At 65.4% G+C, this 19,704-nt stretch overlaps 1 protein-coding gene across 3 annotated transcripts in view; it reads left to right on the forward strand.

Annotated features, from left to right (window-relative positions):
• Positions 1-2,253: 2,253 nt before the first annotated feature.
• Positions 2,254-19,704, forward strand: part of RXRA (retinoid X receptor alpha) — a 98,507-nt gene continuing 81,056 nt past the window's right edge. Inside the window, exon 1 of one of the 3 annotated variants that reach the window (XM_060100897.1) lies at positions 2,254-2,362. In XM_060100897.1, coding sequence (XP_059956880.1) covers positions 2,335-2,362 — 28 coding nt within the window. In that variant the 5' untranslated portion in view covers positions 2,254-2,334. The remainder of the gene's footprint in view (positions 2,363-19,704) is intronic. The other 2 variants (XM_060100895.1, XM_060100896.1) reach the window with 2 other exon arrangements.

A 19,704-nucleotide genomic window follows, 5' to 3' on the forward strand; every position in this document is an offset into this window, starting at 1 on the left:
GGCTCACACCCTCAGTGGCCCGGAGCTTCCAAGGACAGGACTTGGGTTCAAACGCTGGCTTCGTCCTCACTGCGGTGTGACCTGTTCCGTCGTGTCATCTCTCCCAGCCTTGCTGTCCTCATCGGTCGGGTGGGCTAGCAGTGCCCACTGCCCACGGGTTGTTGGAGCTCTCCTCCTCCTGCCCAGTGGGGCCCCCGAGTGGTGAAGGCATCTGGCCTCTTCTTCTCCGGCAGGAGTGGCGAGGTCTGATGAGGGCCAGGAGGACAGGCTGGGAGAATGGGGTTCAGATGGGCCACTGATGCTGTACATGGCTAGGGCCACTCCAGAAGTTACGGAGACAGGCCTGAGAACTGGGGCTGGCACACGGCACTCACCCCAGACGTGTCAGCACCTGTGTTTGCTCCTTCTCATCCTTTCCCTGGGTGCTGGCCCACCCCCAGCCCTGGCAGGAGGAAATCGGTTGTAGAAGCGGGTGGATGTGCTGGGGGGAACGGGGGAGTGCGTTTGTTGTGATGACAGTAGATGAGGACCACACTCACACAGGCTGATGCTGGAGGGAGGGCAGATGGGTGGCGGCCCAGGAGCCAGCAAAGACAGGGCTTTCTCCGTGAGGGGATGGGGCATGGATCAAGCAGAAGCCAGGGGACAGGACAAGCCTGGGCCGTGGCCTGTGCTGGGGAGGGAGGGCTCCCCAACCAGCACTTGTCCCACAGCGCCCCGCCTCAGGATGCTCCAAGTGACCCGAGGGCCTCCCTCCTGGAAGGGTCTCAGTGGCCTTGGTGGGATCCAGCTCCTGGCTGTCCAGTAGGAGGTGGTCCCGTTGCTCCCCCATTCCACAGAGGGGAAACTAAAGCCCAGAAGGGTGGTGAGCCTGGCTTGAGGTCACACAGGTGACAGTGGTGCACCAGGCAGTAGGACCCCTCTCTTGTGAAGGGCTGTGGTTGTCCCTGGGCAGCGGTGACGGCCATCCACAGTCATCACCTATCAGTGCCCCCTTGCCCGGGGGCCACCACATACAGCCTGTGTGACCTTGGTAAGACCCTCTGCCCCCACCCCCACCCCAACGAGCCTGGGTCACCACTGGGAATATGGGTCTAGCAGGGGTCTGTGAGGAGGGCGGCGCAGCGCTGGGCAGCGGGACACAGGGACGGCACGACAGCGCCTGGCCTGCGCCTGCTCAGGAGGCTCGGCTCTGCGCAGGTAACTCATACCGAAGCCCCAACTCCAGCAGCCCGAGCGGTTGGGGACAGGCGTCCTTCCTTTCGCTTTTAAACAAACAAGTCATGAATTTAAAAGCCAGGGCAGAGAACTGTCCAAGGCGTAAAAATAGCCACCGGCCACTAAGTCAGCACCCAACTCACGGCAGCTGGTCCCCAGCCTGGTGCCTTTAAAGAGGACACCCAGAAGCCAGGGCCACAGTGCAGCAGAAGCGGGAGCCCCTCCTTCCCGGGGTGCCAGCAGAGGGTCCGTGGGGGCGGGGCCGGGGTGCCCTTAGATCTCTGCTTGCCCTGAGTGTGAAAGTCGGGGGCGGACTGGGGGCTCCAGAAAATAAAACACTCCCCAGATGACGGAGCCGAGCCTGTGCTCCCGCGTCGGGGCTCACGGCCACTCAGGGCCTCAGTTTCCCCACGTGCCGGCCAGGGTCGGCGCGCAGCGCGGCCGGCCGCTTTGTGTGGCCGCCCAGACAATGGCCCGGCCGTGCCGGTCGCTCCAGCCAGGCTCTCCGCCTGCTCCGCCGGGTGGTTTTTTTTGGGGCAGGCCGGGGAGGGAATACTGCTCCCGCCCCGCCCCTGCGCCCCCGCCACCCCCGCGCGGCTCCGGGGAACCCCTGGTGGAGGGAAACTTGCAAGTTTGCACCGCTCGCTTGCTCGCTCGCAACTCGGCGGCTGGGCGGGCGGCGCGCGGGGGGCGGGGGGCGCGCTCCGGGCTGCCGAGGTGGGGGCGCGGAGGGGGCGGTGCGCTCCGGCCGGGCGGGGGGACCGGCGGGGGGTGCGCTCCGGGCGGGCGGGGCTGGGCGGGCGCTCCGGGCGGGCGGGCGGCGGCGCTGCGCCGAGTCCGCGCCCGTCGCGGGCCCCCCGCCGCCCCCCCGCCGGCGCCGCAGCGGTCGGAGAGGGGCGCGGGCGCGCGCGGCGGGGGCGCGGGCGCGGGCGCGCGGCGGCGGCGCGCAGCACAAGTAGTTTACATTGTTGGGCGACTTTTGCAACAACTCGCCGCGCTGCGGCCTCCGCGCGCCGCCGCCGCCGCCGCCGCCGCCGGCTCCCGCCGCCCGGGCCCGGCCGGCCGCGCCGGGGGCCGCCGCGCTCGCCCGCCTCCCGCTGCGAGGTCGCCGCAGACATGGACACCAAACATTTCCTGCCGCTTGGTGAGTGATCGCGGGCGGCGGCGGGGGCGGCGGCGACGGGGCGCGTTCCCGGCGCGCGCGGGGGCCCCGGCCAGCCCCGCGCCCCCCGCCGGCCCGCGCGGAGTTGGGGCGCCGGGCGGGAGCGGGTGGGCCGGGCAACTTTTACCCAGGCCGGCCGGGCTGGGAGGGGGCGAGGGCGGCTGGCGGCTCCCGGCCCGCGCCGGGCCGCCGACTTGGTGGCGGAGCGGGAGTGGGCAGCGGGCGGGCGGCGGGGCCGGAGGGGCGGCCGGTCGGCTGGAAGGGGGGGGGCTCCTGGCCCATCCTGGCAGCGGCCCGCGACCCCCGCCCGGGCGCCCGTCTCCAGCGGGGCGGCGCAACTTGTGCGCTTCTAGCCTTCGGCCGCCCTGGCATCGGGACGGCCTCTGTGCCGCCGCCTGGGCTGCCGAGTCCAGCAGGCCGCCGGCCCTGGAACACTCCGGACTCCTCCTCCCCCAGAGCAGCCCGGGCGCGGGTGGGCAGGGTCGCCAAGGGGCCGTAAGATCAGGAACATCAAACCTGGGGAGGCCCCATTCCAGAAATGGGGCCCCTCAATCTGGCGCACCAGAGTGTTCTCCGGGCGTTCTCTGGAGCTGGCCCTGCACTTGGGGTGGACACCCTAGAGGCACGGAGGGCCGGTTTTCCTGTCCTCCCACTGCCATCCCACCCTGTGGCTTCCCTGCCCGGGACTGCTCTCCAGTTCAAGGCCTGGATCCACGGAGGAAGAGGAGGAGGGGGCATGGCCAGGTGCCCCGAGCCATCGTCCTCCCTAGGGTTTGGGAGCCAGTGAGAGGCTGGGAAGGGGGGAGTGGGTGGGGAGACTTTATAAATGAGCCCGGGAAGGATATTAATTTGGTGGTGGGGCCGGCAGCTAGGCTGTCAGGCTGGGTGAAGGATTTGTGCTGAATGGAAATTAAAGCAGCTGATTATGAATGAAACCCGCGGTCTATTGCCCCTCCTGCCTGCCCACCCTCCTGCAGCCCGGGGTGCAGTTTGGCCACGGGGTTGGCGGCCAGAACTCAGCACAGCTGCAGGGACGTTTGGTGAGATGGGGAGGTGGAGGGGAGCCGCGTGGAGCTGGCCCCCCTCCCTGGGATGTCTGGGCGAGGGTCTGAGCACTCGGCGCCGGCTCACAGAGGGGCATATGGCAGGGTGACTGGGGCAGGGTTCCGAGTTTGTCAAATCTAAGAAGACTCCTTCCCTGACTGTACAGCGAAGACCTCTGCAGGCACCAGGCTGAGCACCCTCGTTCCTCCCCAGAGCCCCCAGGGTGGGCGCTCATGCCCATTTTGCAGATGAGAAACCTGGTTGAGAGCGACTGAAGCCACAGGCTACAAAGTGATGGATTTTGGATTTGAGCCCCCAGCCCGTGGTGACCGTGTGTGTGTAGCAGGATTGAAAGCTGAGTTGTTTGACTTGTCACTCCCGGGCCTGGCGTGGGCCTGGCGGGGCCCCGTGTAGGCCGACAGCCTCTCCTGTCCCCCGTTAAAGCTTTGCACACGTGTGTGCACATACACACACACAGAGCATCTCTCTGGAACAAGAATGCTCAGCTCTGCCTTTGCTCCCCTCCTGGCCCCCGCGATGAGCCAGGGCCACGGCTGGGTACTTGGAGCGGGACAGGTCCCGGTCCCTGACATCCTGGGAGGGTCCTGGGGGTCAGCACACATAGGGCCCAGGCTGTAGGGTCACTGTGCTGGAGTTCCCGTGAAGAGGAAAGGTCGTGCCCCAGGAACCTGGGTAGGTGTCGTGTTCCTCCCCCCACCTTTCCCCCTTCCCCCCCGACCCCGTCCCCCGTGCCCCGCCGCCCCCCCCTACTGCAAGTAGGCTGGCTGGGGGAGCTTCTCTCCTTGACTCAGCCTGTGGCCTCCCAGGCAGCCCATGCCCCAGGCCTGAGTGGAGAGCCCTGGGCTCTGATTACACTTTATTTTTTTCTAAGCTAGTGAGCAGCTCTGAAGTCCAGTGGAGTTGAAGGTCCATTTAAGCGGCTACTTGCCTAAGCCCTTTTGTCAACACGGCCTAATCCCTCGTTGGGGGTCAGTATCAGGAGGCCCAGCTTGTCCAGGCGTGGCTGGCGACCCAGGGCAGACCTGGTGCTGCTGGGCAGGTGGCGTTGCCCCTTACAGCTGTCCGGCCACTTTCAGGGCCTCGGGCGGAGGGCCTGCTCCTTCCAGCACCATCGCCTGGGGCTCGGTGGGCTTGGGTACTTGCTCTCACCCGCCCGGGAGTCTCCCGGCTGCTGAGCCTCCCAGTGGGGGCGGGGCGGGGATGAGCCCAAGGTACAGATCTGGAAGCCAAGAAACTTGCCCAAGGCAGCCCCTGCTTCCTGCCCCTGCTTCCTGCCCCTGCTGCTACTGCCCAGGGCGGACCAGTGCCTGTGCCCATCGGGGGGAGACCTGCACTGGCATCAGGCTGGACAATGGGACTGGAAGGCTGAGTCCGCAGTGTCCCAAGGTCTCAGACCCCACACCCCTGGCTGCTCGTAGCCCATTTGCCCGGGGAAGGGTGGGGGGCAGTAGCAGAGCAGGAGGTCCACTGGTCACCCTCTGGGCAGCTCTTGGGGACCTGGGAGAGCTTGGAGCCCTGGAAAGGGGCATCTGGTAACATCAGAGCCCTCGGGACCCAAAATAGAGCACATTCCGGGGCCTCCCGAAATAACAGGGTCATGTGTCTCTCTGGAGGCTGGGCTTGGAGGCTGGGCTTGGAGTCCGGCCTGCGAGGCAGTCCTGTCTTGGCCTGGGCACTGCTGACTGTTGGGGCGTTTGTTTTGGTAAACTCTGGAGGGGGCTCTGTTTGTTGACGGGGGAAGTGTCAGGGTGAGAAAAACAGCCCTCAGATGGGTGTGGCCGTGGCCGTGGCCTTGCTGGCCTGCATCCTTGCCTGGGGTCGGTCGCCTGTCTGCTGTGCCTGGGCCCGGAGTGTAGCCCGGACCCACTCTGCCCGAACATGGGTGGGGCGAGCTGGGGACCCCCAGGAGGAGCCATGGAGGGCGGGCGGGCGCCACTGAGCTGGGGTTTGGCAGCGTTGAGCGGGCAGCCCTGCTCGCCCCGGGGCAGCTGCTGGGGGCCTGATCCCAGCTCCACCAGCTCTTCCAGCTGTGCCTGTCCTTCCGGGCCTGCGGGGAGCTGGGCCTCCTCCAGGAGGCCCTCTGCCCGCCTTTCCCCGGCCCCTGCCCCACCCTCTCTGTGCCGCTGTGGGCGGGTTTCGGTTGGTGGTCCTTGTCTCCCGTTCTGGGGGCTGGTGGTGGGATTACTGTGTGGTACAGAATGGGGCTGGGTGTGGGTACCACGGGCTCTGGCATCAGGAGAGGGGCCCCTTGGAGAGTCAAGGGGGGACAGACTTTGGCTGCACGGGAGGTGGTGTGGGGTCGGGGGGGAGGCCCCAAATGCCTGCCCAGAGCCAGTGGAAGCTGCCTCCGGACTTTCATTTTCTTGGCTTGCCCGGGCTCTCTCCACAGTTGGTGTATTTCCACGGTAGGCGGTGGTCTCGAGTAAGGCCCATCCTCTAGGAGAATAGGGCTCCTGGGCCCGACTCAGCTGCTGTCCGTAGGACAGAGCAGAGGCCACTGAACTGGCTCAGGACAAGACCTGATCCTCCTTCCCTTTTCACCCTCTCCTAGTTTGTCAGAATTTGTCTAGCTGGCTCTGGTGGCCAGGGCCTTGAGGTGTCCCATCGACTGGTCTGTTCCTATGGGAACTGACTACAGGCAGGGTGAGGGATGGGCGGGGGTGCGGGCCCTTGAGAACCTGGGTGGCTGGTGAGGTTGGTGTCCACCTGGGGATCACCTTCAATACCTTTGCCCTGATGTACACTGTGCAGGTCTGTTTCCTGGATGCTATGGAAGGTGTGGGGAGAGGGCCGGTCCCCTCCCCTCCCCTGCCTGCACTGCTTACGTTTTCCAAGGGGCAGTTCCGTCTTCACTCTCCCTTCTCCTCCGCAGGCCCCTTTGTCATTTGCTCCCCCTACCTGCTCTCTCGAATGACCCGGGCCATTCCCGGGGAGAGGGGGAGCAGACCCTGGGAGCTGCGCCTTCCTGGGGGACTGTGTCCTCTTGTGGGCTGGTGGTCAGGCCCCTGGGGATCGGGTCCTATGTCCCTGCTGCCTGTGTGTGTGGCCTGCCTGCCGACCTCTCGGAGCCTTAACTGTCCATCTGTAAAATGGACACGTGTGTTGGCCCTTCTACGGCACTGGCAGAAAGGCAGCCCATCTTATTTCAGGGGCGTGTCTACCTGACGGCTCTTCTTCAAAGGCAAGGCCTGTGGCCAGAGCCTCCCCTTGTCCCCTGCCTGGATCAGCGTGGGGCCCAGTTCTTGAGTGTTAGGCTGAAACAGGACCACAAAGCAGAGGCATGGCTGCTGCTGTCAAGGCTGCGGGACCCACGCTGGAGAGGAGGGCTGCCCCCGGCCTCGTCTCCCATGCTGAGTGAGCACCGACATGGCCCCTGCTCTGTGCACCCTCCCCGAGGCCCTCAGGAGGTGGTGGGGCAAGGGCCTCGCTTGCAGCCCCCTGAGCCTGGTGCGGGATGTTCCGAGCAGTCGTGCCCCAGTGCTTCACAGACGGAGAAATTGCACCCTAGAGTTACAAAGCAATCGTCTAGCTCAGCAGCCGAATGAGCGTGATGGAGCAGAAAGCAGCTAAATAAAATTGGCCCGGGCCGACGCAGAGGAGAGTGGGGACACACACGCACATGGCGGCCCGGTGTGCGCACACTCAGGCGGCTGGAGCCGCGCGCTCGTTCTCGGCCCTGCAGCTGGGCCCTGCCTGCGCTGTGCCTGGCGCTGTCTGTCCTGTGTCCTCTCGCCCCTGGGACCCGCGTCCCTGCGTGAGTGAAGCAAGTGAACGAGGCGGCCGCTCAGGAACCCATTTCCTTGGTTTCCAGAAGCCAGATGGGCCTCCTTGGCCCGCGTCTGTCCCATGTCTCTAAATCTCTTTTGACGTGTCCGGGGCACTGTGCCGTCCACCCGAGGACATGATGGCTCCATTTGCTGGGTGCCTGCTGTGTCCCTGGGCCTTGGTTTCTAGGACCTCGTGACAACCTCGCGGGGCCCTCGGAAATGTGAGATCCGTTGCAGTCTTTGTGCCGTGCTGCGCCTCTTTACGGTCCTGCCTGCTTTTTCTCAGCACCTTGGTTTCCCAGTCGCGGGGCCTGAGCACCAGCTGGGCCAGGACCAGTCCCTGGGGTGGGGCGCTGCTGTCCCCCGACCTCCTGATCCTCAGGTGGCATCTTCAGAAGCCCCTCTCCTGGCGGGGCCTGGGTCTGTGCCCTGTCCTGGCTCCCCGGGAGCCCTGTTGTGCATGTTGGGCCCTCAGGTGAGTGAACATTTTGTCCTGGGAGACTTGGTGGAGGTTGAAGCTTCACTGTCCCCGTCTGTCCCCGTTCTGTCCCCGTTCACCCCTCGAAGGCCCTCTGGGGAGTAGAGACCCCGAACCTCCTCCGGGGTTGTCTCCGGCTGGGGGTGGGGCAGGGTCGAGGGTATTATTGATAGACTGGAAAACCACGGCTGGGTGACAGCTAGAGGCGCAGCCTCAAGACCCCCGTGGCCTGGGGTCCCCGTCCTCACCCCGCCAGGGCAGAGTTGTCTGGCAGGAAATTCCTGAGGGACCTGGTGGGGGTACTGGGCGAGGACAGCCACACCTGGTCCCCAGGGCAGGGCAGGGCCTCGCTTATCTCTGCGCGGGCAGTGCACACGCACGTACGTGCACGTGACCGCACGCCTCCACGCGTACACACACAACGTGCACACGTGCACAGCTGTGAACACATGCACACGTACGAACACACGTGCACACGTGCGCACACGCACCCGCTCCCACGAGCACATGTGCACACAAACATGCTTGCACGGACACGACACGTGCACGGGCCTGGCCTTCCCAGCTGATTCTAATAAAGTCTCAGTGAGCTTTTCCTTAGAAGGACTCGGGCCTGCTGGCTGGCTTCAGTCCCCGCGGCGCCCGGGGAGCACCTGCCGAGCGCCGGCCGGGTCGGAGCTGGCTGTGAGCAGGAGGGCGGCCGGGCTTCCTGTCGGAGCCAGGTCTGGCGTGGACTCTGAAGCAGAGGCAGGGTTGCGGCAGGTTGGGAGGAGGGGCGCTCCGGGTGGCAGGGTCAGCTGAGACGGGGCCCAGCGGCCCGTGTGGCGGAGCTAGGAGAGGCGGTGCTGTGTGAGAGCTGGCTGGTTAACACGGTCACCAGGAGGGGCCCCGGGGCCCTGGGGTCCAAATTAGGCCTCCAGCTGTGTGCAGAGGCTGGGCTGGAGGAGAAGGGTCCTGGGTGGGCTTGGAGCCCGACAGGGTAGGTGCCCCTGTGAGTGGGCTCTGGCTGGGTCTCTCAGCACAGCGGCCTGCACTGGGGGTGGGGACCCCAAGTGGCTTCCTGCGGGGGGGTCAGGCTGGGCCACTGGGTTGGAGGTCTTCACCTCCCTGAGCACGGGGCTGGGAGAGGACCCCCCACCCCCCAACTCCTGCCCGGCCCTGGCTCTTCTCCTGTCCCCTTCTCCCTTCCTGGCCTGTGGGCCCTTGGCCTGTCCTTGGGGACGTGCTCTCCACCCCACGGGCCCCCCATCACATCAACCGAGACGTTCCAGGGCCTGGGGCGCTAGTGGCTTCAGCGAGGGGGCCTGGTGTCTCTGGGAAAGGTGATGGAAGAGTCTGGAAGTCAAGAGGGCTGAGCCCAGTCCTGGAAGGCTGTGTCGGGCCCGGAGCACCAAAGTTGGGGGACGGGCTGTCTGTGCCGGGGCAGGGCGACCGGGCCTCCTGGGGTCAGAGCAAGGACTCGAGGACTGAGGTGGGGACTGACCTTGGGGCTGGGAAATGGGATGTTGGGGGGCCGTGTGGGGCTGGAGCCACTGAGGGCCTCGGTGTGAGTTGTTGCCCTGGGGTCCCTCTCCGTGAGATGTTCACGGCTGGCCTTGGGCTCCAAGTTTCTGAGACGGGTGTGGGGAGCGCCGTCAGTTGGGGCTGGGGACACAAAGAGGAGCCCTTGGTCTGCTTCCCAGTGACCCAGAGCCTGGCCCCGGCAGCCCTGCGCCTCCGTGGGCTCATCTGAGCAACGGTGGTGTCTCGCCGTGCCTCGGTTTCCCTGGCTGTGCCCAGGGTTCGGGGCTGGTGGTGATGGGTCTCAGCAGAGGCCGCGGCCGTCCTGAGTCTGGAGCCTCCTGTGCAGAGGGGAGGAGAGGGAGGGGAGAGCAAGTTGGGCCCGGGCCAGCCGCGTGTAAATCCTGCAGTGGTCATGGATAAACCCCGCGGAGTTCAAAGCCGGCCCCGGGTGCGGCCGCTGGGCTGTAATGAGGTTACTGATTCAACTGGCTTCCTGGTGCTGCCGCCCAGAACCGAGGGAGGCTGGGGAGCCCCGGGGAGGGATCTAAGTATCCCGTAATTGACCAATTTAGCTTAAGTGTCCGCACTGGCCCCGGGCAGAGGTCAGGTGGTGACAGCCCAGGTGGCCGGAGTCGCTGCGCTCACAGGCTCTCTGCCCGGCCCTCTGGAGAAGGCGCCGTCGGGCGGCTGGCCCCGAGACCCTATCTGGAGGTCCCTGTCCCTGTCCCCTCCCTCCGGTCTGCGGGGCCGTGTCGTCCGGAAACCTGAGTGCTTTTCCCGGCTAGAGCCAGCCAGGCTGTGCGCGGTCTTTGGCTTGTGAGCCGGCCGAGTAGAGTGCGGGGCGGTGGGCTCAGTTCTGGACTGGGTGCCGGGCTACCTGGGTTCAGCTCCGCTGCTTCTCATTCGGACGCGGGGTGACGACGCAGCCTTGTAGGGACACGGGAGGGTCAGCGAAGGGAGTGCTCACGGTGGGCTCCGAGCCGTCCAGGAAAGCGCCCACGATTGAGGAGTGGGGTGGAGGGGACCCACGACTGCTGTCAGTGGCAGCTCACCCCACGCCACGGAGGATGCGCCTGGGGCCCTGGCGAGGGGCTGGTGGGCCAGCCCGGCCCCCGCTCTCCAGGAGATGCAGGCCTCCTGTCCAGAGAACCCACTTCGCTGGCTGTTTGGCCCTCAGAGGCCGGGCCAGGCGTGGGGCGGCATTGGGCCGCGGTGGCAGGGTGGTGGCCTGGGCTGAGTGCCCTCCACGTGGACAGGCCCTGGGGTGGGGCTGTTGCGTCCACATTTTGGGGATGAGGGCTTCAGTCTTGGGGAGCTTGAAGGATGTGCCCAAGGTGCCCTGGCTGTGTACCCCCGTGACCCGGTTTCATCTGGAGCAGCTTTGGGGTGCCCTCAGCAGAGGCTGTCACTGCTGCTCCCAGGAGAGACCTGTGTGGTTGAGCTCTTGGGGTGTCCCCCTGAACCCCCTTGTCTTGCCCCACCTGGGCAGGCTGGTGGTCACCCCTCCCCCGCCTCTGGGGGGCAGGAGGGCCCCTCCCCTGCAGGGCTGCAGCCCGGGGCTGGGTGGATGGTCCAGTTGGCTCTCTGGGCAGCTCGCTGCATGCCCGGGCAGGTCCCTTCTCCCCGCGGGCCTCGGTTTCCCTGGGGCCCTCTGGCTGCCAGAGGCCTCAGCTCCTCCCTCCCTTGGCCCTGTTCCCCTGAGCTGGTGGCCTTGCAGTTGGGGTGGCAGAGCTGGGGACCCCCTCCTCAGAAAGTGGCTCTGTGCCCTCCCCCTGTTGAGGGGACAGGATCTGAGCTGTGGGAGGTAGGAAGTCGGCTGCGGTGGGGAGTATGGTCAGGCCCGCCGGGTCCAGCTCTGGCTTTCACCTGGGAGTGTTACAGTGAGACGGTGTGGGGGTAGCAGCCTGTCAGGGGGATAATCTTACTGTTGGGGGCTGGGCGGAGCAGGGGCAGGGGACCTGCAGGTGCTGTCAATGCCAGCCACCACCCGAGGCCGGGCCGGGCCCTTCTCTCTTGGGGCCCTGACATCCCCAACCTGGAATTCTCCGCGGGCCCCCATTGCCCCGGTGTGGAGCTTGGGCCTCTGCTCAGTGTCACGTGACCCTCAAGCCTCTCCCTCCGCATCAAGCACCGCTCACTCTGCTCTCTGGCTTTCTCGTGTTCGAAGCATGCTGGTGTGATGAATGAGTGCCAGCTCTGAGCTGGGGGCCGTGTGGCCCTGGGCTGGCAAGTTTACTTTTCTGGGTCTCAGTTGCTCCACCTGTAAACTGCCTGGGAAAGTCAGGGAGGCTTCAAAGAGCAGGTGATGTTGTAGTTAGGTTTTACGGGATAAATAGGAGTTTGATGGGTGGGCCCTCCCTGGAGGATTTCAGAAGGATCCGACTGCACGGCCAGGCTCCTCTGCCTGGCCCCTTGATGGCTGGTTACCGGTCTGTGCTGGTGAGGACCCACGTGAGCGTGAGGGGTGTGGTCAGCTGCTCTGGGAGTGATTAACCTTGGGAGGAGGTAAGGCTGGGAGTGGGCCTGGCCACGACCTGGCCACCCCCAGCCTGATGGCAGGCAGCCCCTCTGAGCCGTTTTCTGCGGGCCCGATGTCCCCTCTGCTTCCCGGGCCCTGGGATGTCCTGGTCTGGAGCCTGGCCCATGCTGGCCCACCTTGTGTTCTTACCCCAGCTCGGAGCTCTGGCTCCTGGGGGGAGTGGCCAGAGTTGGGGCCCTCTCTGGGTGGAGCAGCTGGGGGTCCTTTCCCCACCCGCCTGTCTATCCCCACATCCCTTGGTGCATCCCCGAAGTGCCCCTGCCCCCATCTCGTGGAGCCTCCTGCAGGAGTGCTGGGCCGTCTGATGGTTCCTCAATTCACCCCCTCCTTGCCTGGATTGAGAAAAATGGCTCTTGCTGGGGCCAGAGTCCACAGGAGGTGGCGGAGCGGCCCCCGCCCCGCCCCTGCTCCTGGACTTTCTGCCCAGGATCAAGGTCAGGAGGAGGGCTAGGAGGTGGGGGCCTTGGGCAGTGAGTGCCAGGCCACTCTGAGCTCAGACAGTGGCGAGGTGGGCCACAGCCTGGGGCGGGGCGGGGCAGCGCTGGTGGCCACCTTCCTGGGTCCAGCTGGAGGGGTGCGGACAGCAGGGAGGAGAGCCAGGGCCTTCCCCCTTCCCTGTTCTGCTTCCCTGGGCAAAGGTCGGGGCGCCAGCTTCTGCCCCCAAGAGGCTGATCCCTGCAGACTGCTGACGGGGGATGGGTGGCCCGCTCAGAGCCCCTGGCCTGAACCTTCCGGCTCTGCCATGTGAACTTTGTGACTTGGAGCACGTTACTTCCTCCCTGTTTATCTCGGTTTCCTCATTTGTGAAATGGAAGGAAGCATGTTGGGCCGAGTCGGAGGTGGGAAGTGCTGGCATGCCGCTGCTCCCCGGCCGGGACCCTTGGCAGACACCGCAGGCGGGCGCGGCTCTCTCCCCGCGGGGCCTGAGACCGCGCAGCACCCCTGCCCATCAGTGGGCTTGGCTCACAGGTGTAGTTGGCTGCTGCGCACACAGCACCAGGTGCTGCACCAGCCTCAGAAAGCGTTTGTTGACTGAATTAGTGCTTTCTGCAAATGTCTCCCCCACCCCCTCCACTTCAGAAACGTCGCGGGGGGAGCCCACCCCTTGCAGAGTGACTTTGAAAGGCATCATTGTCTGAATCACCCTTCTTCTGGGGGGTCCGTCCCAACTTTCAAGGGAGGGAAGTCCTGCTGTGTGTCTACCCTGGTGCTGATTCCTGGGCGTGGAGCAGGGAGAGCCTGGCGCCATCGACGGAGACCCTGCCCTGGGGTAGGGATCCCTGGGCCCAGCTGGCAGCTGGAAGCCCTCGGGGGGCCTGAGGCCAGGGTTGCAACCGTGGGTGTCCCTGTCCAGGACTGAGCCTCCCACCCTCTCTGCTCTGCATGCTTTAGATGCAGCTGCCACCTGCTGCTGGATGGGACCTGGGTGTCCCTTGGGCTCAGCGCCCGGATGCAGCATGGGGGCTCCTCAGCCCCAGATGACTGCCTGGGTCGAGATGTGGTTCCTTCCTCTGCTGCTCAGTACGTCTTGTTGAAACTTGGCCGGTGGGGCGAGAGGGTAGAAATCAAAGCCTGGCCTAGAGGTTCAGAGCAAAGCTCCCTCCTGCCAGCCGTCTGTTCATCCCTCTGTCCGTCTGACTGGCTGTCTGTCTGCAGATGCCTGGACCTCCTGGTCCCTGAGGAGGCAGCGTTGAGTGAGGCTCAGCCCCCAAGATGGTGAGTGGCGCCTGGGATCATGGGGACTCGGATGGACCGCCGCCACACTACCCCTTGTGTCACCTTGGGCCAGAGTTTTAAAACCTCTCTGGGCCTCAGTTTTCTTATCTGTCAAGTGGGGCTGATAGTGTGTGTCAGGGTAGATCACTCGTGGCTGACAAGTGTGGTCATGCCTGCTTTCACTGTGGGGGAGGGGACAGTGTGAGTGTGGCGGTGGGAGGACTCCTGGGAGCAGAGCAGGCACAGGAGAAGGGTTGTCAGCTTGCCCCGGTGTTCAGTGGGCTGGGCTGTCTGAATTGGGTTGTGAGGGATGCATAGGAGTTTGCCTGGGAGAAGTCAGTTTCTGCGTCCTCAGATCCGCATGTTACTGTTGTTCGTCTGAGGCCTCCCGCTCAGAGTTCCTTGAATCTGCCTGTGTGGCTGGAGCCGAGCCGGCGAGGGGAGAGGGTAGAGACGGAATCAGAGAGCGCGGAGAAGCCTATGGAACCTCTGCCCCCGGGAGGTAGAGCCACTGGAGGGTCCCGGGCCAGGGAGGGTGGCGTCTGGCCTGTGCTTGGTAGGAGGCTCTGCGGCTGTGTGAGAAGCGGGGGGCAGAGGGCAGGGCAGGGGCGTGGTGATGAGGCAGAAGTGGTCTGGGGCTTTCGGCCTGAGCACAGGAAGGGTGATGTGCCTTTTACCAAATGAGGAAAACTCTAGAGGAAGGTCTGGGGGGGCAATCAGGGCTTTGGTGTAGCATGCAGCCTGACACCTGGGCCCAGGCAGCTGGGCCGTCTGGAGCACGCGCCTTAGGTTCCCACGGCCTGGCTGGCGGTCCCAGCTCAGTTCGCAGGTGTAGATGGGGCTTATGGTAGCCTGGGTGCCTGCAAGTACGGGAGATGCTGCAGGCTGAGTGCACAGCACAGCCCGAGATGTCCGAGGCCTCTCTGGGCTTCCCTCCCAGGCTGGAAGGACGGGCAGGCGTGCGGGCACGGCCGCCGGCCTGGGACAGGCTGCCACTGGGCGTTGGATCCCTGCCGACTTATTCCTGGCTCCCGTGGCTGGCGTGGGATGGGATTTATAAAAAGGAAATGCCGTGGTGCTCAGAGAGCCTCCTCTGCCGGGGTGCGATCTGGCTGCAGGACCGCGGGCAGCTCTGGTTCTAGGTTGACCACCCCCCAATTCAGGTGCTGCCCCTCCGACCCCGGCTGGCGCCCTCCCCACCCCAAGTCCCAGGGCCACGGGGCAAGGTCGCATCTCCCGGTGCCCTCGCTGGCTGCAGGTCTCGGGAGAGGGGTGCTCCCTGCGTGTGTCTCCCAGCTGCAGCAGCCGCCCTGCCCGCACCTCTTTGCTGAGACTTATCTGCTTGTGGACAGTTATTGTGTCTCCTCGTTGGGCAGCGGGGATGCTCTCACGGCTGGCGGCTGGCTACCGGAGTGGGGAGGGGATGGCTCCCAAGCCCGCGCTGGTCCTGCACGTGGCTGATAAGCTATGGAGCTCGTTACTGGAGGGGCAGCCAGGGCCCCCCACCCCCTCGGCTGTCACGTCCGTCCTGCATCGAGGCCAGGCCTTGTGCTCTGCCCAGGCCCCTGGGCGAGGGGAGGGGGCAGGCAGATCATGGCCTTGGGGGAGTGAACGGGCCTCGTAGGGACCTGGGGGTCTCAGGGAATCCCTCCAGGGCTCTGGAGATGGCCTGCCCCGGACCTCCCTCCCCTGCTGACCCTCAGCCCCTCTTGGTGGCTGGCCCTGCATGCACACGCACATGCACACAGTCTGAAATGACTGTCATCACTGCTGTCGTCCCCCTGGCTGTCTGGACTCCTCGCTCGGTGCTTGGTGGCCACTGGCCCACGCACCTGTATTGGGTGGGCTGCTGGCATCCCTGACCTGGAGGCCAGAGGGCCCAGGGTCTGCTCTCTTGTCCTCTGCTCTCACCCGTGGGACCCCCAGCTCGGGCTCTCCGGCCAGCTCAGAGGGTCTGTGGGCCGGAGGGGGCTGGGCAGCAAGGCCAGGACTGGGAGTGGCGTGTACTGCCCCCCACCCCTGCCCTCAGGGACCCCATCCTCCCCAGACCCTCCTTGGGAACTTGGAACCAGAACCAAGTGGGGCGCAGAGGTCGGGCAGGGTCACTCCTGTGGCCGGGAGTGGAGCCAGGGTGCACGTGTGCAAGCCTCTGTGTGTGAGGGAGGGTGTGTGAGTGTGTGTGTTCCGTGTGTCCACACAGGCAAGTCCAGGCCGGGGATGGGCCCACGGTCCTCTCGGGCCGGCTTGCGGTTAGTTTGGGCCCCGAGGGCTGGGAGCCCCGCTGCACGGCCGGCATGGGCAGCGCCCCGGGTGTGTGCAGGGAGACGTGGGCGAGTCCAAGGCAGGCGATGCTCAGAGAAACAGCAGGGCCGAGGGGCGAGTGAGCCCCTCGGGAATTGGGGTTTTTTTCCTGAGGGCCAGAGGATGGGGAGGGCCGAGAGCAGATGTATGTTCCAGAAAGACCTCGGGCTGTCGTGGGAGGGTGGTTTGGGGCCGACGGGTGCTGGATCAGACCAGCCATGTCACCTCCACACCTCCCCAGCCAGTCCCCCAGGGCTCCCCCCAGTTCCCAGGCCTGGGCGAGGGGTTAGACGAACGTCAGACCCAGTGGTGGGGGCCGAAGGGGCCACGGGAGTGACAAGGGTACTCTGAAGGAGTGCACAGCGGGTGGAGGCGCTCGTCCGCGGCTTGTGTCCCACTGCCCCGGGCCCGGGCCGCGCAGCATCACTGATGGTCTGCGGCTCTCCCGAGCCCTTTCAGGGGGCGCCCTCGGCAGACTTGGCCAATCGATGAGCGTTGATCCAGCAAGTGCCTCCCTGAATGAGTGGGTGGTGGAAGGTCCTTGCCTGCCAAGGGCGGGGTGGGGCGGGGTGGGTGGTGGGATGTGTGAGCCGCAGCCTGGCCCCCTGGCTGGGGTACCTTCTCTTCTGTGGGGTTCTGCACCCTGGGAGAACGAGCCGGTCTTGAAGCCGGGGTCAGTCATGCACACTTTAGTGAGAATGAGTCTAATGCCAACCCTGGAAAGGACCAGCAGGAAAGGATGAGAAGGAAGACTTCCTCTGATTGCGTGGATAAGGAAATTGAGCTCTGAGCAGCGCCAGAGGGCCAGGCCTGGTCCTCACTGCAGTCCGGTGCTCTTATCTCCTGACTGCCCACCTCGGGGCAGAGCGGCGTGCAGATGGGGAGGGTCCCGGAGGGGAACCTGGCAGAGGAGGTGGTGGGCCGGCGTTTCCAGAGCCTCGGGCGGGGCAGGGTGGGCGTCTGCAGCCCTGGGAGGGGGCCCAGCTCCCTGCCCAGGGTCCCACATTTGATGAGTGTCAGAGCTGAGATTTGAACCCGGCTCTCGGGATCCCTCTCTGAGGCACTTCCTGCCCAGGGTGCACAGCTTAAGTCCTGGGAGGAGGGGGGATGTGGGGAGAGACATTCCTCGTCCGGGAGGGGCCCAGAGCTGAGCCCGCCCTGCTGGGCCGGGAGATGCCGTGTTTCCTACACAAACAACCAGGGCTGGCTGGAGCAATTTTATTTTTATTTCCTATTTTTACTTCCCTGTTGGCTCTTTTTAGCAACTCTGGGTTAGATAGGCCCACGCCCTCCAGTCTACACCCGGCTTCCTGGCTCGGGCCTGGGGCCTTGGGGAAGCCAAGCGTGTGTGCAAGACCCCGGTTCAGCAGCATGGCTTGCACACCCTCGGTGGCGGGGAGCTCACTCTCTCCCCAGGTACAGAGTTCTGCAGGGTGCCCCCTTTCCATCCCCTGGGACCAGCCGTGGGGCGTGTGTGGTGGCAGTGGCTGTGCCCCAGCTCATGACTCAGTTTCCTCCCATTCTTGCCTGGTTCTCCGCTGGAAGTTGAGGTTGGGGGTGAAACCTCATGACAGAGGAGAAAGGGTGACCGGTGTGGTGTATCTGCTGGGTGGGGTGGGCCAGGGACATGAGGGTAAATAAATACCCAGTGTTTCTGCCTCTGACTGGCCGGGCAGGGTGCCCCGAGGGGAGGGCTGGGCTTGGCCTCATTCAGACTGTATGGGCCCAGGCCTGACCCTCTGAGGGACCAGCTCTGCCAAGGGGTCGGCCAAGCCCGCCTCCGGGACGGGGAGGGTCTGGCCCGCAAGGTCTTCCTGTGATGGGTGCTGCTGGCTGCGCGGGACATGGAAACCCCAGGTTGGGGGCGTCTCCCCAAGGGCTTACGACCCGGCCTGGGGCGAAGGGGCCCTCGCCTGCCTGCGTGGGCACGGCTGGGCCCTGTGCTGGCATTTGGCGGTTGGGGGTCCTGACCTTGGGGGTCAGACCCGCCGTGGCTCCAGGCCTGGGTGGGGCTGGGGTTCAGGTGGAGGGCCGGTGGGCTGCGGTCCACCAAGTGGCCTGGTGCCAGCCTGTGCCCAGCCCACTGCACTCTCCCTTTGCAGGTGAGGCCCGTGTTCAGAGGCCCAGCAGATCCTCGAGGCCACACAGATTGTGGGCGTGGGGCCGCCAGCCCCATGTAGTTTGAGGTGCAGAGAACCAGGGTGCCACTGCCGAGGCCCCGCGGGTGCCGGGGCCCCAGAGCCCGAGCTGGGAACACTGCATCTTGCTGTCTGCCCCAGGCCCTCAGTGGGGAGGCGCTGGGCAGGACTGGCCCAGCCATTATGGCCAAGGGGCAGGGTTTATCCCGGACCTGCTGCGGGCCCGAGCACTTGGCGAGGGGCTGTGAGGTCAGAATAGAAGGCCCATGTGGTCCTGACACTGGGGGGCTGCTTGCCGGGATGGGGACGTGGGACACAGATGTTTGCCATGCAGACGGGTCCATCTCACCAGCACTCATAGTGTCCATGTCAGAGCATGGACCGGTGAGTCTGGGTGAGACCCCAGCGTGCCGCTGGCACCTGAGGACACAGGGCTCTGCGGGTCAGGAAGGGCTGCCAAGATGAGTGGGGATGGACAAAGGAAACAAGCTCGGTGGGAAGGCCAGGGCCCGGTGCCATCCTCCTCTGCACCCAGAGGTGCCCGCTCTGTGCCCGTCACTCCACCTGTTGGCAGTAAGGCAGGTGCCAAGCAGCTGGTTGATCCCGGACTCTGTCCTGCTGAGCCTCACTGGTACCTGGGACCCTCTGCCACCCCGTCGGTGCTGGGTGGGCTTCCCAGGCTGGCATGGGCAGCCCCAGCAGTGCCCAGACGTACCTGGTAGGTCTGGGATTCTGACTTGAGGGGCCGGTGCAGGGCGCTGAGGGAGGAACCAGCCTGGCCTCTCTTCTGGCCCTTCCCGCCCTGGCTGGCCCAGCCGGACTCGGCCGTGGCTGTTGCCCTGTGCCGAGGTGGCCTCTCCTCCTGGCGTGAGTGCTGTGGCTGGGGTGATCCTGGAGGTGTCTGGCGGTGCGTGCACGTGTGGCTGCCAGGATTGTGGGGAATCTCTTGATTAGAGGACAAAAAACCGAATCCCGTGGCCCAGGCGGGGGGTGGGGGGCACTTCCTCCCTGGAGAGACCCTAGAGATTATGGGATTTCTACCCGCCCCGCCCTGGGGAGGTGGCACGAGCAGAGGGCCATCTGGCTGGTGGGGCTGCCTTGTCACTGCTCTGGTGAGGGGTTCCTTCTATGAGCTTGGGAAGCCACGTGTGGGCTGGGTGGCCCTGGCGTGCTGCGGGGGGAGGACGCATGTGCCTGGTTCGGGTCCCCACTCAGCCCTTCGCAGCTGTGTGACCTGGGGCAGCATCTCATTCTCTGGACTTTGTCATCTGTGGAGTGGGGTGATGACACTCACTTCTAGGGTGGTCGTGAGGGTGAACTTAAGGAGGGCCGGAACTTTAGTTCTCGCCAGGGAGCAGGGAAGAGCAGTGGCTGGGGGCCCCCCCGACCCTCAGTGTCCTCATCTGCAGGCTGGGGAGAGGAGTTTCTGGCTCTGGTGCTGGGGGGGCCTGTGAAGGCCCGCCCCGCGGTGCTCTGCGGCACCCAGTGATGGGCTGGGCCATGGGGGGAGATGCGGGAGTTCTCCCCTGGGAGGAAGTGTTTCCCTGGGAGGGACGGTTTCAGGGACCGCTGGTTCCAGAACCTTCTGGGGCCCAGGAATCTCCCAGGGCCAGGAAGCGAGAGCCGTTGCCAGGTGCAGCCTTGACGCGGACTTGGGGGGTTAAGTCCCTTGTCCAGTCATCACTGGCCTTTCCTTGCTTAGTGTCCTGGGCAGGGAAGTATGTTCAGGTGGGTGGCTCTCTGGTGGGCGGGCTCGGGGGACCAGCCCCCCAGCCCCAGCGAGCACGGCCCCAAGCCGTGGAATGGCGTGATTCCGG

This window comes from Mesoplodon densirostris, chromosome 6 (assembly GCF_025265405.1).
Source record: "Mesoplodon densirostris isolate mMesDen1 chromosome 6, mMesDen1 primary haplotype, whole genome shotgun sequence".
NCBI classification, from domain to species: Eukaryota; Metazoa; Chordata; class Mammalia; order Artiodactyla; family Ziphiidae; genus Mesoplodon; species Mesoplodon densirostris.